General features: G+C 37.3%; 1 protein-coding gene across 1 annotated transcript; it reads left to right on the plus strand.

Moving 5' to 3' along the window:
* The first annotated feature begins 7219 nt into the window (after window positions 1-7219).
* LOC122023229 (probable N-acetyltransferase HLS1-like) lies at window positions 7220-15880 on the plus strand. Its single transcript, XM_042581302.1, has 4 exons — window positions 7220-7489; window positions 7609-7798; window positions 8083-8540; window positions 15608-15880. The coding sequence occupies exons 1-4, from the start codon at window positions 7220-7222 to the stop codon at window positions 15878-15880; spliced, it is 1191 nt and encodes a 396-aa protein (XP_042437236.1).
* Window positions 15881-25872: the final 9992 nt, after the last annotated feature.

A 25872-nucleotide genomic window follows, 5' to 3' on the forward strand; every position in this document is an offset into this window, starting at 1 on the left:
GAGAGACCGCATGGATCAGATCCTCAGCCATGCTGTGTACTCGACCTGATGTCTCGTATGCTTTGAGCATGACGAGCAGATACCAGTCAAATCCAGGTGAAAGTCACTGGATAGCGGTCAAGAATATTCTTAAGTACTTACGAAGGACTAAAGAATATTTCTTGATATATGGAGGCAATGATGAGCTAACTGTAAAGGGTTACTAGCTTCCAGACCGATCGGGATGATTACCGATCGCAATCGAGATTCGTATTTTGCATTAATGGTGGTGTCAATGGAAGAGTTCAAGCGGTGATACGATGGTGATTCTACAAAGCCGAGTATATTGCGCATCGTAGGCAAGGAGGCGCTTGAATCGCAAGTTCATCATCGAACTTGGGGTGGTTCCTAGCATCGCGACCAGTTGAGCTCTATTGTGACAACAATGGAGCTATAGCGAAGGAACCTCGCTCACACCGGCGGACCATACATACGGCGCTTCCATCTCATTCGAGATTATCGATAGAGGAGATGTGAAGATTTGCAGAGTACCTACAGAGGCTAACATCGCAGATCCCTTGACCAAGGCTTTGGCACAGAGGAAGCATGATGGTCACACTAGGTCTTTAGGCCTTAGAGCCTATACTGATTGACACTAGTGCTAGTGGGAGATTGTTAGTTAGAGCCCTAGAGCCAATCATTTGATGATTGTATGGACTCATGTATATCATATTCTTGTATATTAATAAAGGCATTTGTTTGGTTATTATACTTATTTGTATTAGTGCCAAATAGACTAAGTATAATAGCGTCCTTGAGTAGAGGGTTCATACCTATATCAAACGATTAGTTGAATCGATAGTGAGATGATATAGGGAACACTACTCTAAATCATTCCTAGTCGAGTATTAACATTCAGGGACAATGTTAATGCAATAAGACTAGCATGTAGGTCAGTTCGATGACTTGATCTCACAAGTCATGGATATAGAGATATCAAGCTGACACATGGGTATACATTGGAGAATGTATACTGAATGACCCGCCATGAGAAAGTATCATGGATCGTTATATGAGTGTCATATACTTTCTCATGTGGCTATTAGTATGACTATTAGTCCTTTGACCTGAAGTCACCATGGATCCCTACATAAGGAGTTATGTACTTTGGTTTCGTCAAACGTCACCCGTAATAGGGTGGACTATAAAGGCGATTACTGGGTATGTAACAAATTATGCAGAGGGATGTGAGTGATGTAGATGGGATCTATCCCTCCCATATGACGGGAGCGACATCGCTATTCTTGATAGAGTGAGACCACTAAGCGCATGGCCATGCCCAAATGAGTCAACATTAGATGTTGAGCTCATTTGATCGAGTGAGTCTACTTGGAGTTCAAGATTTAGATTGATTAGAGGATGACACGGTCTATGCCTCATATTGATCAATCTAGATGTCTAGGATAGAAGGACAATGTCACATATTGTGAGGAGTCACAATTAGTAGTCACAAGGTGATGTCGGATCTCGACATTCTTGTAACTTGGTTAGTAATGATGTGTTGCTAGATACCGCTCATTACTTATGCTCCTAAATGGGTTTAGGGCATTGCCAACGTTACAAGAACCTATAGGGTCACACACTTAGGACAATTAGATGGAGATTAGGTTCATATGATGAACCAAGAGGATTAGATTCATTTGATGAATCAAATTGGATTAAGAGTAATCCTAATTGGGCTAACTTGAGTTCGACTCAAGTTGATTCATGTATTTAATGAGTCTAATTTAGATTATGACTTATTAAATCAATTTAATTTAATGAATTAGATTCATTATATTAAGTTGGCTCGAATCAAATGGTTGAATTAGATCAACCATGGTAGAGATTGGGTCAAGTTGGACTTGACTAGAGAAGGAAGACCAAAGGTCAATTTTGACTTGACCTTTTGCCACCTCATTTGTGAGTTGGCATTAGGTGGACCAATGATGATGTTCCACATCATCATGGTGTGCCACCTCATGGAAGTTACAAAGCCATTTTCTTATTAACTCCACATTAATTGCATTTAATGGGGAGTTATTCTTGTGGAGAAAGTGGCCGGCCACTTGGTGAATGGGTGTGAATTCATTTTTCATTCAAGTGTGGTGATTCTTCCTCCTTCTTCCTCTCAAGCTCTCCCTCTCCCTCTCCTCCTTGCTTGGCCGAATCTCACCAAGGTGCTAGCACACCTTTGTGTGAGGTTTTCTCCACCTACGTGTCCGTGTGGATACTTCTAGAGGACCGGCGCTTGACGGTCTAGAGATCCGGCAACTCCTTGGACGAGCGGGATAAGCGAAAGGCACGCTTCGAAGGTATAACCCTTATCTAGTGTAGATCTAAAGGTTTTACAAACTCGTACAAGAAAAGGTTTTTCGAAAATTTTTGTTTACGAATCTTTGCACGGATCTACGGCTTTGGGTGACTCGGGGTTTCCGCGATACGAAAAAACAATTTTCGCGGCCCGACGAACCCAACAATAGGAACATAATTTGAAACTTTATACTCGTAAGAAAATTTAGTCTTAATTGTATAAAGCAAAATAACAAATTTGTATCTCAGTTGCAGTCTAGGGTGACTTTTGAACAAGAATATAAACGCTATTTTATTTTTTTTAGTTCTTTTTCTCTGATGTCGTGCAATGGTACTTGCATCTTGTTATGAGCATGTCCTTTCTTTGCCTCTCTTTAACAAGTTAAATGCCGCACCCATTCGACTAGTTTGATTTTATAGACTAACCTGACAAGAATTAAGAACTTTAAATTGGCAAAGAAAAAGCATGTTTGAATTGATTTAATCTTAATTTGTTTTGAATCAAGCCAAAAACAAAGTCTCTTTTGAACAATATTTGATCCTAAAAGCGATTAAAGAATCTCCACCGCTAATGCTCAGGCCACTTGCAATATAGTTAATCGAGCATATATATATATATATATATATATATATATATATATATATATATATATATATAACTAAAAATTAAATAGGAATTTCTAGAAATATAAGACAGAAAAAGTTAGAGGAAAAGTGTTCAAGAAATGGAATCTTTGTTCCCATGTAATGCTACAAGATCCACATCTTTTGAAGATACATTAACATCAAGCTACAGGTCAATTTCTAACATGTGTGAGAATAATTTAAGTGTTGAATTAGAAAAGTAATTTAAATAAATAAGGAGATTCTGATTTATCATAAAAATTATATAAATGAAAAAATTGATAGAAAAATAATAAAGAAAATTAATTAAAGAAGATAAAACTAAATAAAAATTTAAAAAAAAATACAAGTATAAAATAAAAAATGAAAAAATTGATAAAAAATAATAAATAAAATGGATTAAAAAAATAAAATAAAAATTATAAATAAAGGAGTTAGGAGTATAAAAGTCATTTAGATGGAACAAAATCTGAAAAGGGCAGGCGGACAGTGTCAGGACTCAGGAGGAGTGGGAGATGTAAATTACTCCATTAAATTTCCAGGGGCCTAAAGACAAAGAAACCTAGAGAATCTAACCGTCTCATCTAAATCCCATCAATCGCATTCCATAAATAACCGCATCATATTGCCGCATATAGAGGGGTGGGCATAAACAGACCGAATCGAAAAACCGATCAAACTAAAAAATCGAACCGACAAAAAAAACTTTCTTTTCAATTTTTTTCATAAGTTTCCCAATAACATTTTCACTCTTTCTAAAATATTAAATATATATTTGAGTCTTTAATAATTTACTCTTATTTTATGAACTATACTCCATACATTTGAGCTTTTATTTTTTTTTATATATTTTTATATTTAGTAGTAACAAGTTATCTTATTTAATTATTGGAATTACTTCTTTGATATTGAAATAATTGATATTTTATTTTCGTTGAGTGACTTGAGTCTATATTTTGAATTGCATTAATCAAATGAAGAATAGTTCAATTAAGTATTAAAATCATATATAACCTACCGACAAAGCAGGTTGTATTATAAAAAATGAACTGAATCGTAATAAAAAAATGATTCTGTTTCGGACCAAATATTTTCAAATTTAAAATTAAAAAACTGAACCGTGGTAGAGAAATACAAACCAAACCGACCGACGCCCACTTTTAGTTAGAACTCACCTCCTTTTAAATTATCTCCCTCCAACTCACATATAACACATGTTAGAACCTCTCACTCTCTTTAAATTACTCATCCTCTAACTCTTGACACCTATCAAAATACCACTCCCTTTAAATTAACCCTCTTCAACCATTGATATATGTCAAAACCTCCCATCCTTTTAAATTATTCACCCTCCAACCCTTGACACATGTCAAAAACACTCATCTCCCTTTAAGTTGCCCTCCTTATAACCCTTAGCACATGTAGAATCTCTCCTCCCTTTAAATTACCCTTCTTCCAATCCTTGACATATATCATACTCCCTTTGTTTTAATCCATATATTCTTATACTTTTTAATTTTGTTTACAAATAATACCTCCTAAAATCTACCACTAAAAATAAAAAAAAAATACAAACACATAATAAAAAAAAAATTCAAACAAAAAATAAAATTGATAAAAAAAAACTGATTAACCAAAAAACACAAAATAAAACTGGAAAAAAAAACAAAATAAAACATGGAAAGGGTATAAGGGCAAAAAAAAAAAAAAAAAAACTTGGGTGGGGCTGGGAGGGGAGAGTCTCAAAGGTAGGGGTGGGCATAAATCGATCGAATCGAAAAACCCGACCAAATCGAAAAAACTGAACCATCCAAATAAACCGAAAAAACTTTCTTTTCGATTTTTTTCAGTCAATTTTTCCAATAACATTTTCACTTTTTTTATGAAATATTGAACATATATTTGGGTTTTTAATAATTTACTCGTATTTTATAAATTATAAATCATACATTTGAGTCTTTAATATTTTTTTATATTTAGTAGTAACAAGTATCTTATTTAATTATTAAAATTACAATATTATAACAATTTATATTTTATTACCGTGGAGGACTTGGTCTATATTTTGTATTAAATTAATTAAATGATATATCATATTAATATTAGTTCGTAATGAAATTTTAATATTAATTTTTTTAGATTTTGATTTTCATTTTAAATGTAAATTCATAATTTTAATTTAATGTTATTTTTCTATCTTTAAAATTAATATTTGCAATCATACGGAATTAAATATTAAAATAGTATATAACGGACCGAAAAAGTAAATTGTATTATAAAAAATGAACCTAACAGTAACAAAAAAAAATAATTTGATTTTGGACCGAATATTTTTAAATTAAAACCGAAAAAAAAAATCATAGAAGAACAAACCAAACCAAATCGACCGACGCTACTCAGAAGCAGGGGCGTAGCCACCTTAAGGAGAGGGGGTGCGACCGCCCCCTCTCACATTTTATTAAAAAAAATAAGATATATATATATATATGGAAGTCTTTATCGTCATTCACCATTCAATGTCTAAAATCAAATTGAAAAAAAGTTCATTATTTAAGTTATCCATTAGTACCACTTCTACGAGGAAATCAAATTGAAAAAAAGTTCACATGTTAAGTATTGAATTTTAAAAATAAAATATATAATAATAAATAGATGAAATAAATCGTAGGGCACAAAGTAAGGAAACTAAATTAAAATTGAATCGAGTTTGAACTAAATTCAACGGGTAGATATGAAGATAAGAATTATGTTAGTTTTAATTGGAATTGATTTGAAGTTGAATTATGATCTAACCAAGTTTAATGTTTAAATGAGTTCGAACGATTTAAAAAGAATTAGGATATTTTTAATGAAACCTTTCATTTTTTTCTCTCCCCCAACGTACCATATGTCAACCTTTCACCCATTCCTCTCTTTTATTTTTTTTTTCTTCCTCTTCTTCCTCATTTGCTTCTTCTGCTTCTCTTCTCCAATGTTAGTAAACCTACAATTTTTTCCTCTCTTCTTCTAGAGCACACGAGCTTTTTTCTTTTCCTTTCTCTTCTCCAGCAAACAAGAAATATAACACCAGTTGCTGCCCTCTTCTAACAACAAGATCAAGCAGCCATCAACCCCCTATCTTCTTCCTCTTCTGATATTTTTTAGGATTTTATTGGCACAACAAAATAGTCATGTTTTATCTTACCTTGCTCTCTTTGTGTTATTATTGAGCTCACCAAAACTAGACAAGGTTGTCAACGAAGAAAGTAAAGTTCTTCTTTTTTTACTCCTTCCTCTCTATTTTTCTCAAAAGCAATGATTTTCCAAGAATTATAAGTTATTTCTTTCTCATTTCATGAATATTCCCTGTTCAGAGGTGGGAAAAACACATTTTTTTAATGGATATTAATGGTCAAGTCTGCTCAGTCACAGCCAACTTTTTTGTTGTTTACCTTTTTAATTTGCATGTCATCATCGTCGCCACCTTCACCACGAGCTCCATCATCTATCTCTGCCTGCGATAATTCATTTATTTAATGATGCGCCTGTTGATGTGCGATCAGCTTGTGCTATATCCGCATCTATATATACACGCTTCCTTCGATCCAAGGCGGTCTCAAGATTTCTGGATGCCGTAAAAAAATTTAAAAACAAAGTCCTTTAATATATTTTTAAAATTTTTCCTAACATTTTTCATTAGGATCTGGCGTTATAAGTTTAATTTTTTTTTATTATTAAAATTAAATATAAAATTTTAATAAATATATAAAATTTAATTTTCTAACTTATATTTTGATAATAATTTTATTTTTTATTAAAAAAATTACTAAATTATTTTTTTCAGCCAGTAAATCAGTCTTTATTAATTTTAATTTTAAAATTTTTATTTTTACTAAAGGATAAAAAATCTCTAATTCATGTAGTTATTATTGAGGAAGAAAAAAAAAACGAGGAAGAAAAATTATCAGCTAGGGAGGAGAATGACTTTCTTGGTAGTATTATAGGTTAGGAAGAGCTTTATAAGACATATAATTGAATTGAATAGTATTGCTAATGGTATAATAATAATAATAATAATAATAATAATAATAATGTCAATATATTTAAGGTTAATAGAATCATATAAAATTATGGAAGACAATTAATGAAGAAATAAAGATAAGTGTAAGGAAACAGAATTGATAATGAATTAATTATAAGGTGTCATTAATTATAAGGTGTCATTAAACGTAAGTTATGATAGGGAAGTAGAATCGATAGTGAATTAATTGGAACATTTTGATTAATGAATAAAATTGGGGCCCAGGCCTCGATCTCTAATGGCTCAGCTATTCATCGGAGAGGAGAGCAGGGGACTGGTTTCCGTTTGATCGGCGGATCGCAGGGGATGGTGAGCATTGCGGTGAGGGTGTACGATCCGGAGAAGGACCTGTCGGCGACGGAGGCCGTTGACCGGCTGTGCGACGGAGGCGCCACCGGCCAGGTCTCGCTCTACATGGACCTGCTCGGCGACCCTGCCTCGCGCTTCCGCCACTCCCCCGCCTACAGAATGCTGGTATTTCTGCTTAATTTTGGCAATCCAATGCGTTTTAATTATTATTATTATTATTATTTTATCAATGCGATGATGGTGATGGAGTAATTATTGGTGGTTTTGAATGAATTGCGATTAAGGTTGCGGAAACGAGTGGGCCAGTGAAGGAAATCGTGGGCGTCGTCCGTGGCAGCGTCAAGGTGGTCGGCTGCGGCCGGAAGATGGCTCGACAGGGAGGCATGTGGAAGAAAGGTCATGCTCCGGCGGAGGCGCGTCCCATATACACCAAGGTCGGCTACATCCTCGGCCTTCGAGTCCTTCCTTCTCACAGGTAATTTTCTTATTGGTTGGGGATTTGGCTGATTGCTTCGATTTGAATGAATGAATGCGTTTGAAAATTGAATAGGAGAATGGGAATCGCATTGAAAAAAAGGTAGATCCGCTACCTTAGCGGCCCCCCTAGTGCCGGCCCCACGGATATGGAGGGAGGTTCATGCAGGTACACAGGCCATAGGCGCATGGCGGGGTAAACCCCAGGTCGTCAGTTCCTGAGAATCGACCCCTGGCCATTACGCCAGAGATACCATGCGCCCACCGTCTGCGCTACGCCCTGGGGGCAATGGGAATCGCATTGAAGCTGGTGGAGCAAATGGAGGAGTGGTTTTGGGAGAAGGGCGCGGAGTACGCGTACATGGCGACCACCAAGGGCAACAAGGCCTCGCTGGGTCTCTTCACCGACCGGTGCGACTATTCCAAGTTTCGGACGTCGTCCATCCTCGTACACCCCGTCTTCGCGCACCTCCTCCCCGTCCCGCTCTCAATCACCGTCCACAGAATCCAGGCTTCGGACGCGGAGCTCATCTACCGAAGCCGGTTCGCGGCCACTGAGTTCTTTCCGCGCGACATCGACACCGTCCTCGCGAACCCCCTCTCCCTCGCCACGCTCGTGGCCGTGCCCTCCGGCTGCGCCGCGGCGGAGTGGTGGCCCGGCGTGGAGGCCTTCGTGGCCGCGCAGCCGGAGTCGTGGGCCCTGGCCAGCGTTTGGGACTGCGGCGGCGTGTTTCAGCTCGAGGTGCGCGGGGCGTCGCGGCTGCGGCGAGCCGCGGCGGCGGCGACGCGGATGGCGGACAGGGCCATGCCGTGGCTACGGATCCCCTCGGTGCCGGACCTCTTCCGCCCGTTCGGGGCCTGGTTTCTCTACGGGATCGGAGGCGAGGGATCCCCGGGTAACTTCTGGAGTATGCAAACTGATCGTCGAGGCTAGTGTTCGACACTATCTCCGTAAACGATATTGCTCCGCTACAGTGCTTAACGGATTGTTGCAATTCGTTCCCAAGATACAACGACGAACGTCTCGGAATCGTAGCACTCCGACTTCCGAGACCAGCGAACCTTTTAGTAGACTTCTTGGACTCTTGTATGCACAAGATGAGATGAATGCTTGAGGAAGAGAAGAGAGGATTGAGTGAGTATTCCATCATCTGGAGGGTTCTATTTATACTGTAAGAAGAGGTTGAGTGTCCTTTGGGTGAGTGGATGTGCTCCTTGGGCTGGATCGATCTAGATCATCTATTCTGAAGGGTTGTAACCCTTCACCAAGCCCACTTCAATCTCATCCATCAGATCTGAGGAGTTGTGACCCTCAGATCCACCTATTGTCATCGGCCATCGGATCTGGATCCATTGATTCGATGCTTCAGATCAAGTCTCATCCCAGGCCGTCAGATCGTTACTCTTTGCGATCTAACGCTCTAGATCGCATCACAAGCGATAACCGTCCAGTCATCTCCCTTTGCCCACGAGGATGCCGCATAGGTACTGCCACGTCAGGTACGAGCCTGACACGTCACCCGAGTGCCACGTAGGCACTGCAATGTCACCTGGAGCATAAATTTAAGCTCCTCAATGCTCCTCGCGAAGTGCAAAGTGCGCCTACAAAGCGCCCATTGCGCACGTGGCGGGCTTACAGGTGCGAGCACCTGCTCGCCCTGGGCTAAGGGGTCACCTGTCCTTTTATTTTTTGTGTTAACTCCATTAACACATCTTCATTAATAAGTAGAGAATACACATCGAAAATTTCCGATGTGGGACTATTCTCCCATGTACTTTATTAATGGATAATAAATGTTATTTTGGGCTGACTTTAAACATTAATTTCTCATTCACCCTTAATCAGTTTTGAGCAAATTAATAGTCTAAATCTATCTACGCGAATCGTAGATTTCAATTTTAAAGTCAATTACAACTTTCAACAATTGATGGCTTCCTTCCTCTAAATCGTTTTGGTCCATTTAAGGCCCCAATATCCAATAATCCCCCACATGAATGGAAATTAATGCAATGCGTGTATGCATGCTGACATTTTACAAGAGTCCAATCGATAAGTCACTACATCGGGAGAGGTAGCTTGTGGCTTTGAACCTTCCGTAGTGAAATGCTATCGAGTATACTAGGCTGCGCAGTGAACGTGATGTCTTGAACTGCTCAGCTGTTGGTGTATACGTAGACAATAACACCCACACAGAGATCTATCTCACCTACTTTAGGTTCTCATGGTTGATTCTGTTTCGGCCATGGATACCATCTTGGATTCATGAGTGTTTCATTGAAGCGACCTGTCTTCACACTCACATAGGTGACACTTCTATCAAGAGTTTCCTACCATACTCCACCTTATCAGGTATAGAAGTCACTAAAAGCATAAGCTTAACCTCACTACATGAGGTAGGACAGCACAAATTCATCCTAGGATTGGGATAGAGATAAACTATCTAATGTGCTGGACCACAACTTCTGTAACTTCGTTGTCCCATTGAACCAAGATCTTGGGATCTCCAGTCAACAAGGTTGGGTTACCGCTACAGTCGTTTTAGTTGTAGATTTTTAATCCCATTCCTCTTGATGAGCATTATACTTGATCTCGACTCAACCCCTTCGTTAGAGGATCTGCCAAATTATCTTTGGACTTAACATAGTCGATTGCAATCACTCCATTCGAGATCAACTGCCTAATGGTATTATGTCTACGACGTATATGTCGTGACTTCCCATTATACATATTACTTTGTGCCCTTCCAATCGCTGATTGACTATCACAGTGGATTAGTACGGCAGACACAGGTTTCACCCAGCTAGGAATATCTTCCAAGAAATTCCGCAGCCATTCAGCTTCCTCAGCTGCTTTGTCTAGTGCTATAAACTCGGATTCCATAGTTGACCGAGCAATGCAAGTCTGCTTAGTGGATTTCCAAGATACTGCTCCCCCACCGATCGTGAATATATATCCACTAGTGGATTTGGAGTCTTTTGTATCTGATATCCAATTAGCATCACAATATCCTTCCAACACAGCGGGATATTTTCCATAATGTAATCCATAGTTCATAGTATATTTCAAATATCTGAGAACTCGCATCAATGCTTTCCAATGGGTGTCATTTGGATTACTCGTAAAACGACTCAGTTTGTTGACCGTACAAGCAATATCCGGACGTGTGCAGTTTGTGAGATACATCAAACTGCCTATTATCCGAGAATATTCCAACTGCGATATGGTCTCACCATGGTTTTTCGCTAAGTGTTGACTTAGATCCATAGGTGTTTTCACAAGAGAGATCGTACGCATTGAATTTTTTCAATACAGATTCTACATAATGGGATTGTGTTAAAACTATCCCTTCTGATGTCCTGAGAATTTTAATTCCCAATATAACATCTGCTTGACCCATATCTTTCATATCAAAATTTCTGGTCAACATTTTCTTTGTAGTCATGATTACATCATGATTACTGCCCATTATTAGCATGTCGTCTACGTATAGACAGACAATTACATAGCCTTCAGGTGTGTTTTTGACATAAATGCATTTGTCACATTCATTTATTCTGAATTCGTTTGACAGCATTACTTTGTCAAATTTTTCGTGCCATTGTTTAGGCGCTTGCTTAAGTCCGTACAACGACTTAACAAGTCGACACACCTTTTTTCATTTCAGAGCCATGAACCCTTCGGGTTGCTCCATATAAATTTCTTCTTCCAACTCACCATTTAAGAACGCAGTCTTAACATCCATTTGATGTATTTCAAGGTCATACAGTGCTGCAATGGCTATTAGCACTCGTATGGACGTAATCCTTGTCACCGGTGAGTATGTATCGAAGTAATTAAGGCCTTCCTCTTGCTTGTACCCCTTGGCTACAAGTCTGGCCTTATACTTGTCAATTGATCCATCAGCTTTATACTTACGTTTTAGTATCCACTTACAACCTAATGGTTTATTACCAGAAGGAAGGTCTACTAATTCCCAAGTATGATTATTCATGATAGACTCAATTTCACTATTGACAGCTTCTTTCCACATTGGAGCATCGAGTCTAGAGAGAGCTTCACTTAATATTTTTGGTTCCATTTCTGACATGAAAGTCATGAAATCTGGCCCGAACGATTTCTCAACTCTAGCCCGTTTGCTACGACGTGGCTCTTCACTTTGATCGTCAATAGTCCTTTTATAACAGCTAAGTTCGGTAACGTCATTTTTGTTTGAACTTCCGTTGTTATCACTTTCAACGTTTCCCTTTTTATTTGGGAATACGTTTTCAAAGAATATCGCATTCCGAGATTCTATGGTTGTTCCCACATGTATATCAGGAATGTCTGATTTGTGAACTAGGAAACGATATGCACTATTATTATGGGCATATCCGATAAATATCGCATCGAACGTTTTAGGTCCGATCTTTACTTGCTTTGGTTTAGGTACTTCGACCTTTGCCAAGCACCCCCACATTTTCAGGTATTTGTACGATGGCTCGCGGCCTTTCCATAGTTCATATGGAGTTTTATCATTTTTTTTATGAGGGATTCTGTTGAGAATGTGATTTGCTGATAATATTGCTTCCCCCCACAAGTTTTGAGGTAAGCCTGAATTTATCAACAAGGCATTCATCATTTCTTTTAGTATCCGATTTTTACGTTCGGCAACACCGTTTGATTGAGGTGAGTAAGGCGCCGTTGTTTGATGGATAATGCCAGATTCTGTACAAAATTCATCAAACGGTGCACCATATTCTCCACCTCTATCGCTTCGAATTATTTTAATTCATTTGTCAAGTTGGTTTTCAACTTCTGTTTTATAGGTTCTGAACGCCTCTAGGGCTTCGCCTTTACTTCTTAAAAGAAAGGCATAACAGAACTTTGTGCAGTCTTCGATAAAAGTAATAAAATATTTTTTACCTCCTCTAGCTTGCACAAATTTCAAGTCGCATAGATCACTATGTATTAACTCTAGAGGAGTCGTTGACCTTTCCACCGAATGAAAAGGTAGTTTCGTCATTTTTGCTTCCACGCACACTTCACATTTGTGTGTTCCGTCAATATTGACGTTTGGTAATAAATTTAATTTGACGAGACGTTTGAGAGTATTATTATTCACATGTCCGAGTCGATCATGCCATAAATTAAAACACTCAACAACATAGCTGGAAGCATTTATTTTATTACCATCAAAATTTCGGAGTACAGGCATTACAATCATTTTGAATAGACCCTTTTCTAGGTACCCCTTTCCTACGAAGACACCATTCTTCGTAAGTACAAAGTTGTCTGACTGGAACACTAGCCTAAATCCGGCCTTGACCAATGCCGCTCCAGAAACTAGGTTCTTACTGATGTCGGGAACATGGAGTACATCAATGAGTGTTAGCTCCTTTCCGGACGTCATCTTCAGAACAACCTTTCCGAGTCCAACAATTGGCGACGTCGTGGAATTACCCATATAGAGCTTCCTGCCACTTATCGGAGTATACTTGGAGAACATCGCTTTATCGGAACAGATATGACGAGTTGCTCCAGTATCAATGCTTCGGGTTGGTATCCACCAAGTTGGCTTCAAATACAACCGCAGTGAGATCCAAGTCCTCAAGAGAGGTTGCGACATGATTCGCAACATCCTTTGGCCCCTTGGTTGGCTTCTTTGGGCGTCTGCAGTCCTTGGATAGGTGTCCCGCCTTTCCACAGTTGTAGCAGGAGCCTTTGAACTTCTTTGCTTGAGCCTTCTTTTTGAACTGCTTCGGCTTTTTGGCGTTCGGCTCGACCAGGTTGGACATTTCGTCTATAGTCCGCTTGGTTCCTCTGGAGTCGGATAACTTTCGATTATCCTCCTCTATTCGTAGCCTCAGGATCAGGTCTTGCAGCTCTATTTCCTTTTGCTTGTGCTATAGGTAATTCTTGAAATCCTTCCATGACGGAGGGAGCTTCTCAATTACCGCAGCAACTGCGAATGTCTCGTTCAGCTTCATTCCTTCGGCATCCAGATCATGCAGTATTAATTGCATATCTTGGACTTGAGATGAGACGCTTTTTGAGTCCACCATCTTGAAATCCAGAAACCGACTGACGATGAATTTCTTCAATCCAGCATTTTCGGTCTTGTATTTCTTCTCAAGGGATTCCCACAAAGATTTTGCCGTCTCCAGAGAACAATATACGTTATATAACGTGTTGTCCAAGGCGTTGAGTATATAATTGCGGCACAGAAAATCTCCATGAGACCACGCATCGCTAGCAGCCTTACTACCTTCCGTAGCGGCTGGCGTGTCTTCGTGCAAAAACCGTACAAGGTTTAGCGTTGTTAGATAAAACAACATCTTCTGCTGCCATCTTTTGAAGTCGGTTCCGGTGAATTTCTCCGGCTTTTCTCCGTGCGGAATGGCCGTCGGAATGTCGTTGGAAGCCATATCAGTTTGCAGGAAATATCGTTTACGACTGTTGATCCCCGGGTAGCTTCTGGAGTATGCAAACTGATCGTCGAGGCTAGTGTTCGACACTATCTCCGTAAACGATATTGCTCCGCTACGGTGCTTAACGAATTGTTGCAATTCGTTCCCAAGATACAACGACGAACGTCTCGGAATCGTAGCACTCCGACTTCCGAGACCAGCGAACCTTTTAGTAGACTTCTTGGACTCTTGTATGCACAAGATGAGATGAATGCTTGAGGAAGAGAAGAGAGGATTGAGTGAGTATTCCATCATCTGGAGGGTTCTATTTATACTGTAAGAAGAGGTTGGTGTCCTTTGGGTGAGTGGATGTGTTCCTTGGGCTGGATCGATCTAGATCATCTATTCTGAAGGGTTGTAACCCTTCACCAAGCCCACTTCAATCTCATCCATCAGATCTGAGGAGTTGTGACCCTCAGATCCGCCTATTGTCATCGGCCATCGGATCTGGATCCATTGATTCGATGCTTCAGATCAAGTCTCATCCCAGGCCGTCAGATCGTTACTCTTTGCGATCTAACGCTCTAGATCGCATCACAAGCGATCCATCATACCTATTTGATCAACGTTGATCAAACGGTAGCCATCCATTCCCTAAGTCAACCGTCCAGTCATCTCCCTTTGCCCACGAGGATGCCACATAGGTACTGCCACGTCAGGTACAAGCCTGACACGTCACCCGAGTGCCACGTAGGCACTGTAATGTCACCTGGAGCATAAATTTAAGCTCCTCAATGCTCCTCGCGAAGTGCAAAGTGCGCCTACAAAGCGCCCATTGCTCACGCGCACGTGCGTACGTGGCGGGTGGCGGGCTCACAGGTGCGAGCACCTGCTCGCCCTGGGCTAAGGGGTCACCTGTCCTTTTATTTTTTGTGTTAACTCCATTAACACATCTTTATTAATAAGTAGAGAATACACATTGAAAATTTCCGATGTGGGACTATTCTCCCATGTACTTTATTAATGGATAATAAATGTTATTTTGGGCTGACTTTAAACATTAATTTCTCATTCACCCTTAATCGGTTTTGAGCAAATTAATAGTCTAAATCTATCTACGCGAATCGTAGATTTCAATTTTGAAGTCAATTACAACTTTCAACAATTGATGGCTTCCTTCCTCTAAATCGTTTTTGTCCATTTAAGGCCCCAATATCCAACAGGTTCGCGGCCACTGAGTTCTTTCCGCGCGACATCGACGTCGTCCTCGCGAACCCCCTCTCCCTCGCCACGCTCGTGGCCATGCCCTCCGGCTGCGCCGCGGCGGAGCGGTGGCTCGGCGCGGAGGCCTTCGTGGCCGCGCAGCCGGAGTCGTGGGCCCTGGCCAGCGTTTGGGACTGCGGCGGCGTGTTTTAGCTCGAGGTGCGCGGGGCGTCGCGGCTGCGGCGAGCCGCGGCGGCGGCGACGCGGATGGCGGACAGGGCCATGCCGTGGCTACGGATCCCCTCGGTGCCGGACCTCTTCCGCCCGTTCGGGGCCTGGTTTCTCTACGGGATCGGAGGCGAGGGACCGACCGCCTCGTTGATGACTGCAGCGGTGTGGAGAGAGGCGCACAACCGTGCGCGGGGGGCAGCGGCAGTGGTGGCCACTGAAGTGGCGGAGATGGTGCCGCTCCGGCAGGGGATACCGAGGTGACGGTGGGGTCCTCCATATTTATCGACCCAAGGGAATTATAAAACACCAACAACATACGTTTATAATCACTTTTGTTTTTTCCTCACATATAATTTTTTATAAAGATTGTAATTTTCAGTCCCTTTCTTTCTGTTTCTCTTCTATGTATATATTTATACATAAAAGTATATCTCATATCTGATAGAGATGATAGTTCATAATCCATTTGTTTCCTTGGAGAGAACGGGCCCAAGTCCTTTCGATGACTTGCGGTTGAAGGACAAATGTTTCTTATTATGGTTTTGGTGGAAGAGGTGTGGAAGACAAGAATGAAAGTGACTTGTTACTTCGCTATGGTCAAAAAGCTGAGGACCGTGCGCGCCATGCCGTGCCAAGGGAGAAGTGAGCACCGAGTCAAAAGTGCATGAGCTTTTGTAGGCCACCGATAATTGAGAGAGCGCTGTTAATTATTGCAGTTGACTCGCGCGAGTTTTGCTGCACCTAAACACCACGTTTTATTGCCACGACTCTTCTCTAATTTCACATTACTGGAGTCCATCGAGCGAGCATTTTAAAAATAAAAACTTTAAATTGGTAAAGAAAAAGCATGTTTTGATTGATTTAATCATAACTGATTTTGAATCAAGCCAATAGCAAAATCTCTTTCGAACTATATTTGATCATAAAAGTCGAATAAAGAATCACCACGGCTAATGCTCAGGCCATTTACAATATAATCTGATATGTTATTCGACAAATAAGCGGCAAAAGTAAAAAATAATATTCACATATATAAAACTAAAAATCAAATATGAATTTATAGAAATATAGGGCAGGAAAGTTGGAGCAAAAGTGATAGGAACATAATTTGAAACTTTATACACGTAAGAAATTTTAGCCTTAATTGTCTAAGGCAAAATAACAAATTTGTATCTCAGTTGCAGTCTAGGGTGACTTTTGAACAAGAATATAAACGCTATTTTATATCTTTTTTAGTTCTTTTTCTCTGATGTCGTGCAATGGTACTTGCATCTTGTTATGAGCATGTCCTTTATTTGCCTCTCTTTAACAAGTTAAATGCCGCACTCATTCGACTAGTCTGATTTTATAGACTAACCTGAACAGAATTAAGAATTTTAAATTGGTAAAGAAAAAGCATGTTTGGATTGATTTAATCTTAATTTATTTTGATTCAAGCCAAAAACAAAGTCTCTGTTGAACAATATTTGACCCTAAAAACGATTAAAGAATCTCCACCGCTAATGCTCAGGCCACTTGCAATCAATGTTTTAAAAAGCGTAAAGCGCGCGAAACGCGGAGTCCAAGTTTCAAGCTTTATAAGCTTAAGCGTGCTTAGGATAATTTAAACGTAAAAAAATGTTTTTTATTTTTAAATTAAATTTAATTATCTTAAACAAATAAATAGATCAAATAATATTTAAACATGATAAATGATAAATTTAAGGTTCATATATAAATTTCTCATATTTAGAAAGGCAAAAGTCACAAAGTTTATAATATCCATTAATTTTTGATTTTCACAATAAAAGAACATAAAAAATTAGATATTATCTAATTCAATGTCTGATTCTAATTCAATTTCTTTATCTTCATTCATCTCATCTTCCGTATATTATCCGATACAAACTCATTTTCATCGGGCTCCCCTATAATATTAGCATACTTCATTAGCACAACCCTACTATCCAAGATTGTGTCTTGCTACCATCACATGCAAGTAAAGTCTCTAATTTATCCTTGCCATTCTTCTTGTTCATCAATCTTGCATTAAATCGGACATAAACTAGATTATTCATCCTTGTAGCATCTAGTCTATTCCTTTTCTTGGTGTGTATCTAGATAAGACAAAAAAAAAAAAGTTATGAGTAATTTATAAATTATTATACAACTATCAAATTAAAATATAACAAGACAATTAACAATATTTGACCCCTTCAAAAACAAGTTCTCTATGAAACGATCGAATCGAAATCTGCTTTCGAGCGAGAGGTTGATCTACGAAATTTCAATAAAATGTCGGGGAGACTGACCGTGCAGAGAAGCAGAGAATGGATAGGAAACAAGATGACAAGACCGGATAGAAACCATCGCCTCTGTTCGCCGTCGCCCCTATTCGCCATCGCCCCTGTCGCCGTCGCCGCCACCCCACTGTCGATTCATTTGCAAAATTTGAAGTCGGTGACAGGTTGTAATACTTTCCGATCGCTTTTTCTAGGTTTTCTCGATGACAAGCAGATAGGAGGTTTATGACAGATTATAGATTTTCTCTTGAGAGTTTAGAGACGTTGTGTCTCTTCGTTTTCTCCAAAAAATTTTCCTTATGTTCTTTAAAAAGTTACAAATCAATTAAAATTATAAATAAAAAGCACGCTTAAGCGCTATTAAGCGCGGTTAATCATGCTTAATTCGGTCAAACATACTTTGATCGCTTTTTCCCCGCTTTCGCCTAAAGCGAAACTTTTCATCCTTGATTCGCGCTTTAGCGCGCTTAATCGGCGTTTAATGACGCTTTTTAGAACACGGCTTGCAATATAGCTAATCGATCATATTCACATAAAACTAAAAATTAAATAGGAATTTCTAGAAATATAAGACAGAAAAAGTTAGAGCAAAAGTGTCGAAGAAATGGAATTTTTGTTCCCATGCAATGCTACAAGATCCACATCTTTTGAAAATACATTAGAATCCAGCTACATTTCAACAATTCGAGCATACTATTCTAAGATATCAGATTTATTAGCATAGTATTTCGTAGTGAGGAAAATGATCTATCACTTTCTAAAAATGTTTTTGTTGAGCAAATTGCTTATCATGATGAGAGGTGAGTTAACAGGAAGTGGAAAAGTTAGTTTATCTTGTTTATCCAGTAATCACATAGTTTGAGCAATTACCTATACTTGAGCTGCCACTACAAAAAATAAAAAACAAACTTTTAGAAGCGATTTTTAGACACCTATAGAAATGGTTTTCACCCGTTGCTATATATATATTACACCGGTTAAAAATTGTTATGGATGTTGGCGACGCTAAAGCCGGTAAAACTGACCGCTGGTTCATGACTAAGAGTCTATTCTGATGGGTACCTATAGAAGCGGTTAATGACCGATCTTGATGGATACCTATAGAAGTGGTTAATGATCGATCCTGATACATATCTATAGAAACGGTTAATGACCGATTCTGATGGATACCTATAGAAATAGGTAATAACCGATGCAAATGAATACCCTTTAGAGATGGTCATGACCATCTCTATAGATTTTTCTAATCCAGAAAACTGGCCTTTAGAAGCAGTTATAACCGATTCTAGAGGTCTAGTTATAGGAACAATTAAAACCGTTGCTATTATTGAATTACCAATTTTATAAAAAAAAATCTTATTTTCTATTGTACCTGTAGAATTCAAAACCAAATACTCAAATTAAATCAATTGACAATATTCATATTTCATTTCACAAACCTAATTTATTTTCATAACACATAAATATAAATTGAATATAATTACCAAATCAATACATAAAATTTGTATTTCATTTCAAAATATTCATAACATTTAACTACACCCTATAACACTAACACAATACTTTCTTCAATCTCCAAAATATGTACAACGTTCAATAACAAGTTTTCTCCATAAAAAAAAAAAATCAAAAGGCATATGCTTCAAATGACAAAAGGCATGTGCTCCAAATAAAAAAAGTCATTTGCTCCAACCTTCAATAACAACCTTCAATAGAATCATCAAATTATATTCTATGTCACAATCAAATTATATTCTATCAACATATTTCAATATATAATGGAAAAAATATTTAACAAAATCTTGTATCAAATTAAAAAGGTTGAATTAAAAAGGTGCTCCTCCCCACCTCCAACACCAACCCACAGCTTCCACAGAATGAAATGAAATGAACTCCATGAAAAAAAATAGCATGCTCCGAGCTCAACCAACACAACTATTTTCTCATTCTTTACACCACCACTCTCCAAGAATAAAATCCAGCAGCGTGTCAAGAGTACAAAACCCCCTTCAACACCATAGTAATAAGCAAACACTAACACCAAAATCTCAAAGCCGAGCAAAACAAACTCCACATCTTTTCCACACCTATTCATGGCACCTAATAATCAACATCAACTAGTCATACACCATCAAATGAGACCACAACAATTCCACTGCATCAACCAGTTCTACACAGTTTGAATCTGTAATACCCCAGTTCTGAGATTCTAGTTAAGTACGACTTAAAATATTAGATGGTACTATCGATATCACCAAGGTGCACCTTCCTTTTCGGAAGCCCAAACTCAAATAACTCCAAAGTTAAGCGTTCTTGGCTTGGAGAAATCCGAGGATGGGTGACCTCCTGGGAAGTTTTCCAGGGTGCGTGTGAGTGAGGACAAAACACGCTGAAAGGACCTCCAGTGGTTTGTGGAGCTAGTCGTCAACCTGATGGACAATTCAGGTAGCGTTCCCGGTTTGGTTCGGGTGGGGCCCACCCGAGCCGGGGCGTTACAGATGGTATCAGAGCGACCTTGCGACCGTGAGTGCGCCTGTGGCAGGAGCACCCAGGGCACCACCTAGCGAGGGAGATTCTGGGATTTGTCTATGGTGTGATTTGTGGTTACACAACGAGGACGTTGTGTCTTTAAGTAGGGGTGATTGTAATACCCCGGTTCTGAGATTCTAGTTAAGTACGACTTAAAAGGTTAGATGGTACTATCCATACCACCAAGGTGCACCTTCCTTTTAATTTACCAGGATTCATAAACTCTAATACTTAAGCCTGGAGGTTTAAAGTTCGAATCCTGGGGGAGGCAAAAAATCCACTGCCAGGGGTGGAAAGTCCTAGTGAGTAACGACACGGCCAAGGGTCGTCGGTCGACGACATGAGAGGTCGCCAAATGGGCCGACGACATAAGGGCCGACGGTCGACGACCCGAGGGTCGCCAAATGGGCCAAGAGGGCTGGGTCGTTACAATAAAAAGGCGCCTTTTTATTGATCTCACTTGGTTACCAGGATTCATAAACTTTAATACTTAAGCCTGGAGGTTTAGAGTTCAAATCCTGGGGGAGGCAAAAATCCACTACCAGGGGTGGAAAGTCCTAGTGAGTAACGGCACGGCCAAAAGGGTCGTCGGTCGACGATATGAGAGGTCGCCAAATGGGCCGACGACATAAGGGCCGCCAGTTGGGCCGCCACAAGGGCCGCTCAAGAGGCCAAAGGACCGGGTCGTTACAGAATCAACTATATTTTCAATTTATAAACAACTTATTTAATGGTTTATAAATAATCAAACAGATCATAAATTAAACTTATTTTAAACATGCAAGAATAAAAAAAAAACTCATATGCTTAGAATTATGAATTAACTTATTTTAAACATCAATTTAAAAAAATAGAAAATTATAAATACTCTAATAAGAACATTTGTAATTAAAACCCAACCTCTCTAGTTATTATCTGATTCTGATGATGAGAAAGATCTATACCTATCTACTTCCGTAGTTAATGGAACTTGTTGTTGCATAATATTTGTAAACATAGTTGTCATCTACAAAAATAAATACATTTACTATTAATGTACTTAACTATACAAATAATTTTAAGCAATTATTTTTTTAGTGAGAAGTGTTATTACTTGTGTCGGTAATAATTTGGCACCACGAGAGAAAGGTTTAAAATTAATTACCAATGTGGCTTGTTGAATGGGCAGTACATGACGAGTGATCGCAAAGCTGGTGCATTGAGACAATTTAGATCCGGAGAAACTCATATACTTCATGTCACACAAGTCATCGATATTGGTGTTGATATACCAGACACTTCTTTGATGGTGGTTATGAATGCTGAGAAGTTTGGAATCGTTCAGTTGCATTTGCTTAGAGGACTAGTCGGGAGAGGAGAAAGGATTAATCTAAATGCTTCCTCTTGTCTTCTTACTTCTACTGCTCTAGATCGTTTGAAAGTTCTTGAAAGATCACCGGATGGATTTTACCTGGCAAACGCTGACTTTCTACTTTACCGACCTAGTTACCTGCTTAGTAAGAAGCAATCTGGAGTTGGGACATATTTTAGAATTGCTACTTCGGTAATAATCCTTCTCTTTCCAAGTTTCATTCCCAAACTTATTCACTTCAATTTATTGTACGATTAGCTTTTTTAATATTTGATTATTTATGAACCCTATCATTAGTTTTTAATACATGTCTAAGCTAATTTTGATAAAAATAATATAATCATGATTACATAACATCTAATGACATAATGTTGAAGTTGGACTAACTGTATACCGGCCTAATTCTCCCCTAGCGAAGATAGTTTTGTGGGCATTGATTATTGGTATTTTGATGAGAATGTTTGTTGTTTAACTATCTCAGTCGGATAAATGAGTCTCATCGAAAAATTCTGTCTATTTATATTCACTTGAAAATCAATTTTTCCCACATTGTACATAATAAGATAATCATCAATTTACGTTGCTAATCGGTCTCTAAAAGAATTTAATGACCAATTTAGTCAGTTGCTACCATTTCAATCGCTTCTGGTTAGTGATCAAATTTTCCATTTGGTGGTAGTGATCAAAATAAAATCAATCGTCAAATTTTAACGACCAAAACTTTAAATTCGGTTGTTAAATTTAAAGGCCGAAATAAAATCGATCTCTAAATTTATGGACTGAATTTAAATTTGTCACTAATTTAATAACCAAATTTATATTCAGTTATTAAATTTAGAGACCGATTTTACTTTAGAGATCGAAATAAATCAGCCTCTAAATTTAGGAACTAAATTTAAATATGTCATTAATTTGGTTGTTAAATTAAAGCTACTATTTAATAATTAGTCATTGAATAATTAACGACCAAATTTATATAATTTAAATTAGCATGGTTAAGCATTGACATCAAATAGAAGAAACTAGTAAAATCACAACAATAAAAATATTCTTATTGCTTGACTTTGTAGGTACTAGGTACCATAAGTTCCTTTATTTTTCATACACCTAACAAGTAACAACGTTAAGAGGAAGAGTCCCTCACAAACATGTTCATCTTCTAAAAGGCTAAAGACTTGTTTGATAATAAAACACACGACCTTCCTTTCTATGCTCATCACCTACCAACATTTAATTCTCTCCTATTTAAGATGTAAATCTCACTTAAGGAAAAGAGAAAGAGAATTGAAACCCGCTCTCCTTTTTATTTTTTCTCCATGGGTAGTTTTAGGGTTACTGCGATAGAGTTTAACTTTCACATTAGTTTTTTTTATCTAGGTACTCAGTTTTTTTAATCGATTAATTCTAAAAATGATCAATCTGATCTCATAAAAATTTTCTCTCGACCATCAAGATAACTTAAGAAGTATTCACGATTATCCATTCAGAACAACCAATATTCTTAGATTTATCATCTTGCAGTTTGAATTCAAATCTTAAATACATGATTAATCATTAGAATATCTGATTGTAACTCCGGGGGTTTAATTTATGTTTTGATGTTCTTAGACATAATTGATTCAGATCTTTTACCCCTGATTAATCTACTAATTACTGTTATTTGTAAGTTAAGCTAAGTTGCAGTTGGTGTACTCATTGTAACAAGAATGCCCCCATATATCAGGATCCTTAGATCAGACATTTGTGAGTTTGTTTTGTATATATTTGTTTGTTTATATTTCTTTAAATTCATTTTATATGGCAAAAGATGATTCACTCACTCCAACACTTCCGCATTAAATTTTTTTTATGTTGCTATAGAAGATGTTGTGTCATATGTCAAACTATTTTATATCTACTAGTAGGATAGCCACGGGTGTTCAAAAAATTATATCAAATTGACTTAAAAAAACATCAATTATTTTAATTAATTTGATTCGATTTCAATTTTAAAATTTTTAATTGGATTAAATCATCTTAAATCTCTAAATTAGAAAAGCTTAAGTCTCTAATTCTGAATTAATATATATATATATATATAATTATTGAAAAGTTAGATTAATTTAGTTGAAAATTAAATTAATTGATATTTTATCAGTTCAATTTGTTTGATTTATGTTGAAAATTTTGATGAATTTATTTTTTCACCTAAATTTATTTTTTGTATTTTCTTACTTACTTACGGAAGATTCCATGAAGTTTTTTAAACATGAATTTTCTGCACCATATGATTGTGAATCTAGATATGTAACTTGATAGTTTATGTAAATTTGGGTGTTGTATTTTGATGGGATTCCATTATTATGTTTTGTATTTTGCAACTTCAATATTCATCAGTTAGTTAAAAACTTTGTACTAATTTTTAAGTCACATCTTTTTATTTTCTTTTTAGTTTCAGTTACTTTGATTTAGGAGTTAGGACTTGTCTATTTATGTCTCTTATCATCTAGTTTTCTTTTGTTTGATTTTGTTTAGTTGTTTATTATTATTATTATTATTTTAAATCAGATTGGCAGGTCTAACCTATTAAACTTAGAATTAAAGCCCATTAAGTTCATGTTTAAACTTAAATTATATGCTTTTGACGGGCTAAAAATTGTGACCCTGGGTAATGTTTCAACTCCTGCTCTAGGTTCTAAAAAGTTGTTCTCCCCTTGGTGCAAGAGTAAATAACTTTCGTAATTAATTAGGAACGATTCCTAACTACGGTATAATGCAGATTAATTTCCTTTAGTAAGAAAACAAACTGGGGGCGTTGGCTACGGAAATTAATAAAAATAAAAGACTTTTTTTGGTTAAACTTCTAGAATTTGTAAGAGCATAAATTTAAGGGAAAATAACCTTAACCTCCCTCTGTTTTCTATCAAGTAGTAAATATGAAAAAAAAATTATAATATTACAAGGGAAAATATTGAATTAATGTAGAAAATAATTACATATATTTTCTGAGTCGACTCTTTAATATAATTATTGATTAATTGGATCCATAGTGTACACATGGAAAAAAAATACATAAAAGGATAAAAGAAAATATAGAAGCATCCAGTGATGATGTCCTTCGTCACTTGCTCGGATATATGGTTGATGTCAATTTATCAGTGCATCGACTCTTAGTGTCTTATAAAGTCAAGCTTGTCAATTGAGGGTTGGTGTTGTCGGTGTTACCCTCTTTGGCGATCAAGTGAGTGATGAACTAAGATGTGAGGTTTGCGTGCATACATGAGAAAGCAAAAGAGTTCAAAGAAGACGAGGAAAATTTATCTTCACGTAAGAAAAAATAACTCACCTATTTTCGTGGAACCTTATATAATTGTGGACAGGAGTGATCTAAAATTTTAAATTTAATGGGAAGTAAAAAAAAAAATTTATTATACATTGTATTCGAAGGCTGCACAGCTAGGGCGACGAAAATATGTATTTTAAACTACTTAATTTTATTTTATTCATATAATTAAGTATTAATCTTTATATATTGTCAGAGATTACATATAATTTATTGATTTTAATTAGTAAATCAACAAAATATCAATTAGTATATTGAATTATCTAGAATTAGTTCAGATATCAACAAAAGAAATAGAAATGAATGTAAATTATCAATAAATTTAATATGATTGTTTCTTTTAATATTATCAAAAAAAATATAAAAAAACAAGGATATAACTGTCTTTTATATTTTTTTTTCACTTTGATTTTGGTCGAAGGAGATTAAATATTATTTTTAAAATATAAAGGAGACAAAATACTACTCGATAGAAATTAGAGAGGATTAAAGGTATTTTTCTCTAAATTTAACTACTTTTTGATTGTATATTATTTATAATAATTCATTTAAAATATGCAAGTACATCAATGTTTCCATTTGAATTACCGGTTACTTGTGGAGGAAAATTGATGTTCAAATTTTTTCTATGTAAACCTTTTTCAAAATCAATGAGGGAATAAGAAATTTTAATTGTAACACAAGTATTAAGCTAAATTAACTGATTCTTGTAGTATTACTTATTTTGGCGCTTAATTTGTCATTTAGCTTAATGCAATATTATTTTTTA

The sequence above is a fragment of the Zingiber officinale genome, chromosome 9B (assembly GCF_018446385.1).
Source record: "Zingiber officinale cultivar Zhangliang chromosome 9B, Zo_v1.1, whole genome shotgun sequence".
Taxonomy (NCBI): domain Eukaryota; kingdom Viridiplantae; phylum Streptophyta; class Magnoliopsida; order Zingiberales; family Zingiberaceae; genus Zingiber; species Zingiber officinale.

What these genes read in the sequence shown, in the direction of transcription:
- LOC122023229 (XM_042581302.1), top strand. Translation starts at nt 7,220, where the DNA reads ATGAATAAAATTGGGGCCCAGGCCTCGATCTCTAATGGCTCAGCTATT. An exon ending in CCCCCGCCTACAGAATGCTG is followed by an intron (nt 7,490 to 7,608) that starts GTATTTCTGCTT and finishes ATTGCGATTAAG; the next exon opens with GTTGCGGAAACGAGTGGGCC. An exon ending in GCGGCGTGTTTCAGCTCGAG is followed by an intron (nt 8,541 to 15,607) that starts GTGCGCGGGGCG and finishes TTTTAGCTCGAG; the next exon opens with GTGCGCGGGGCGTCGCGGCT.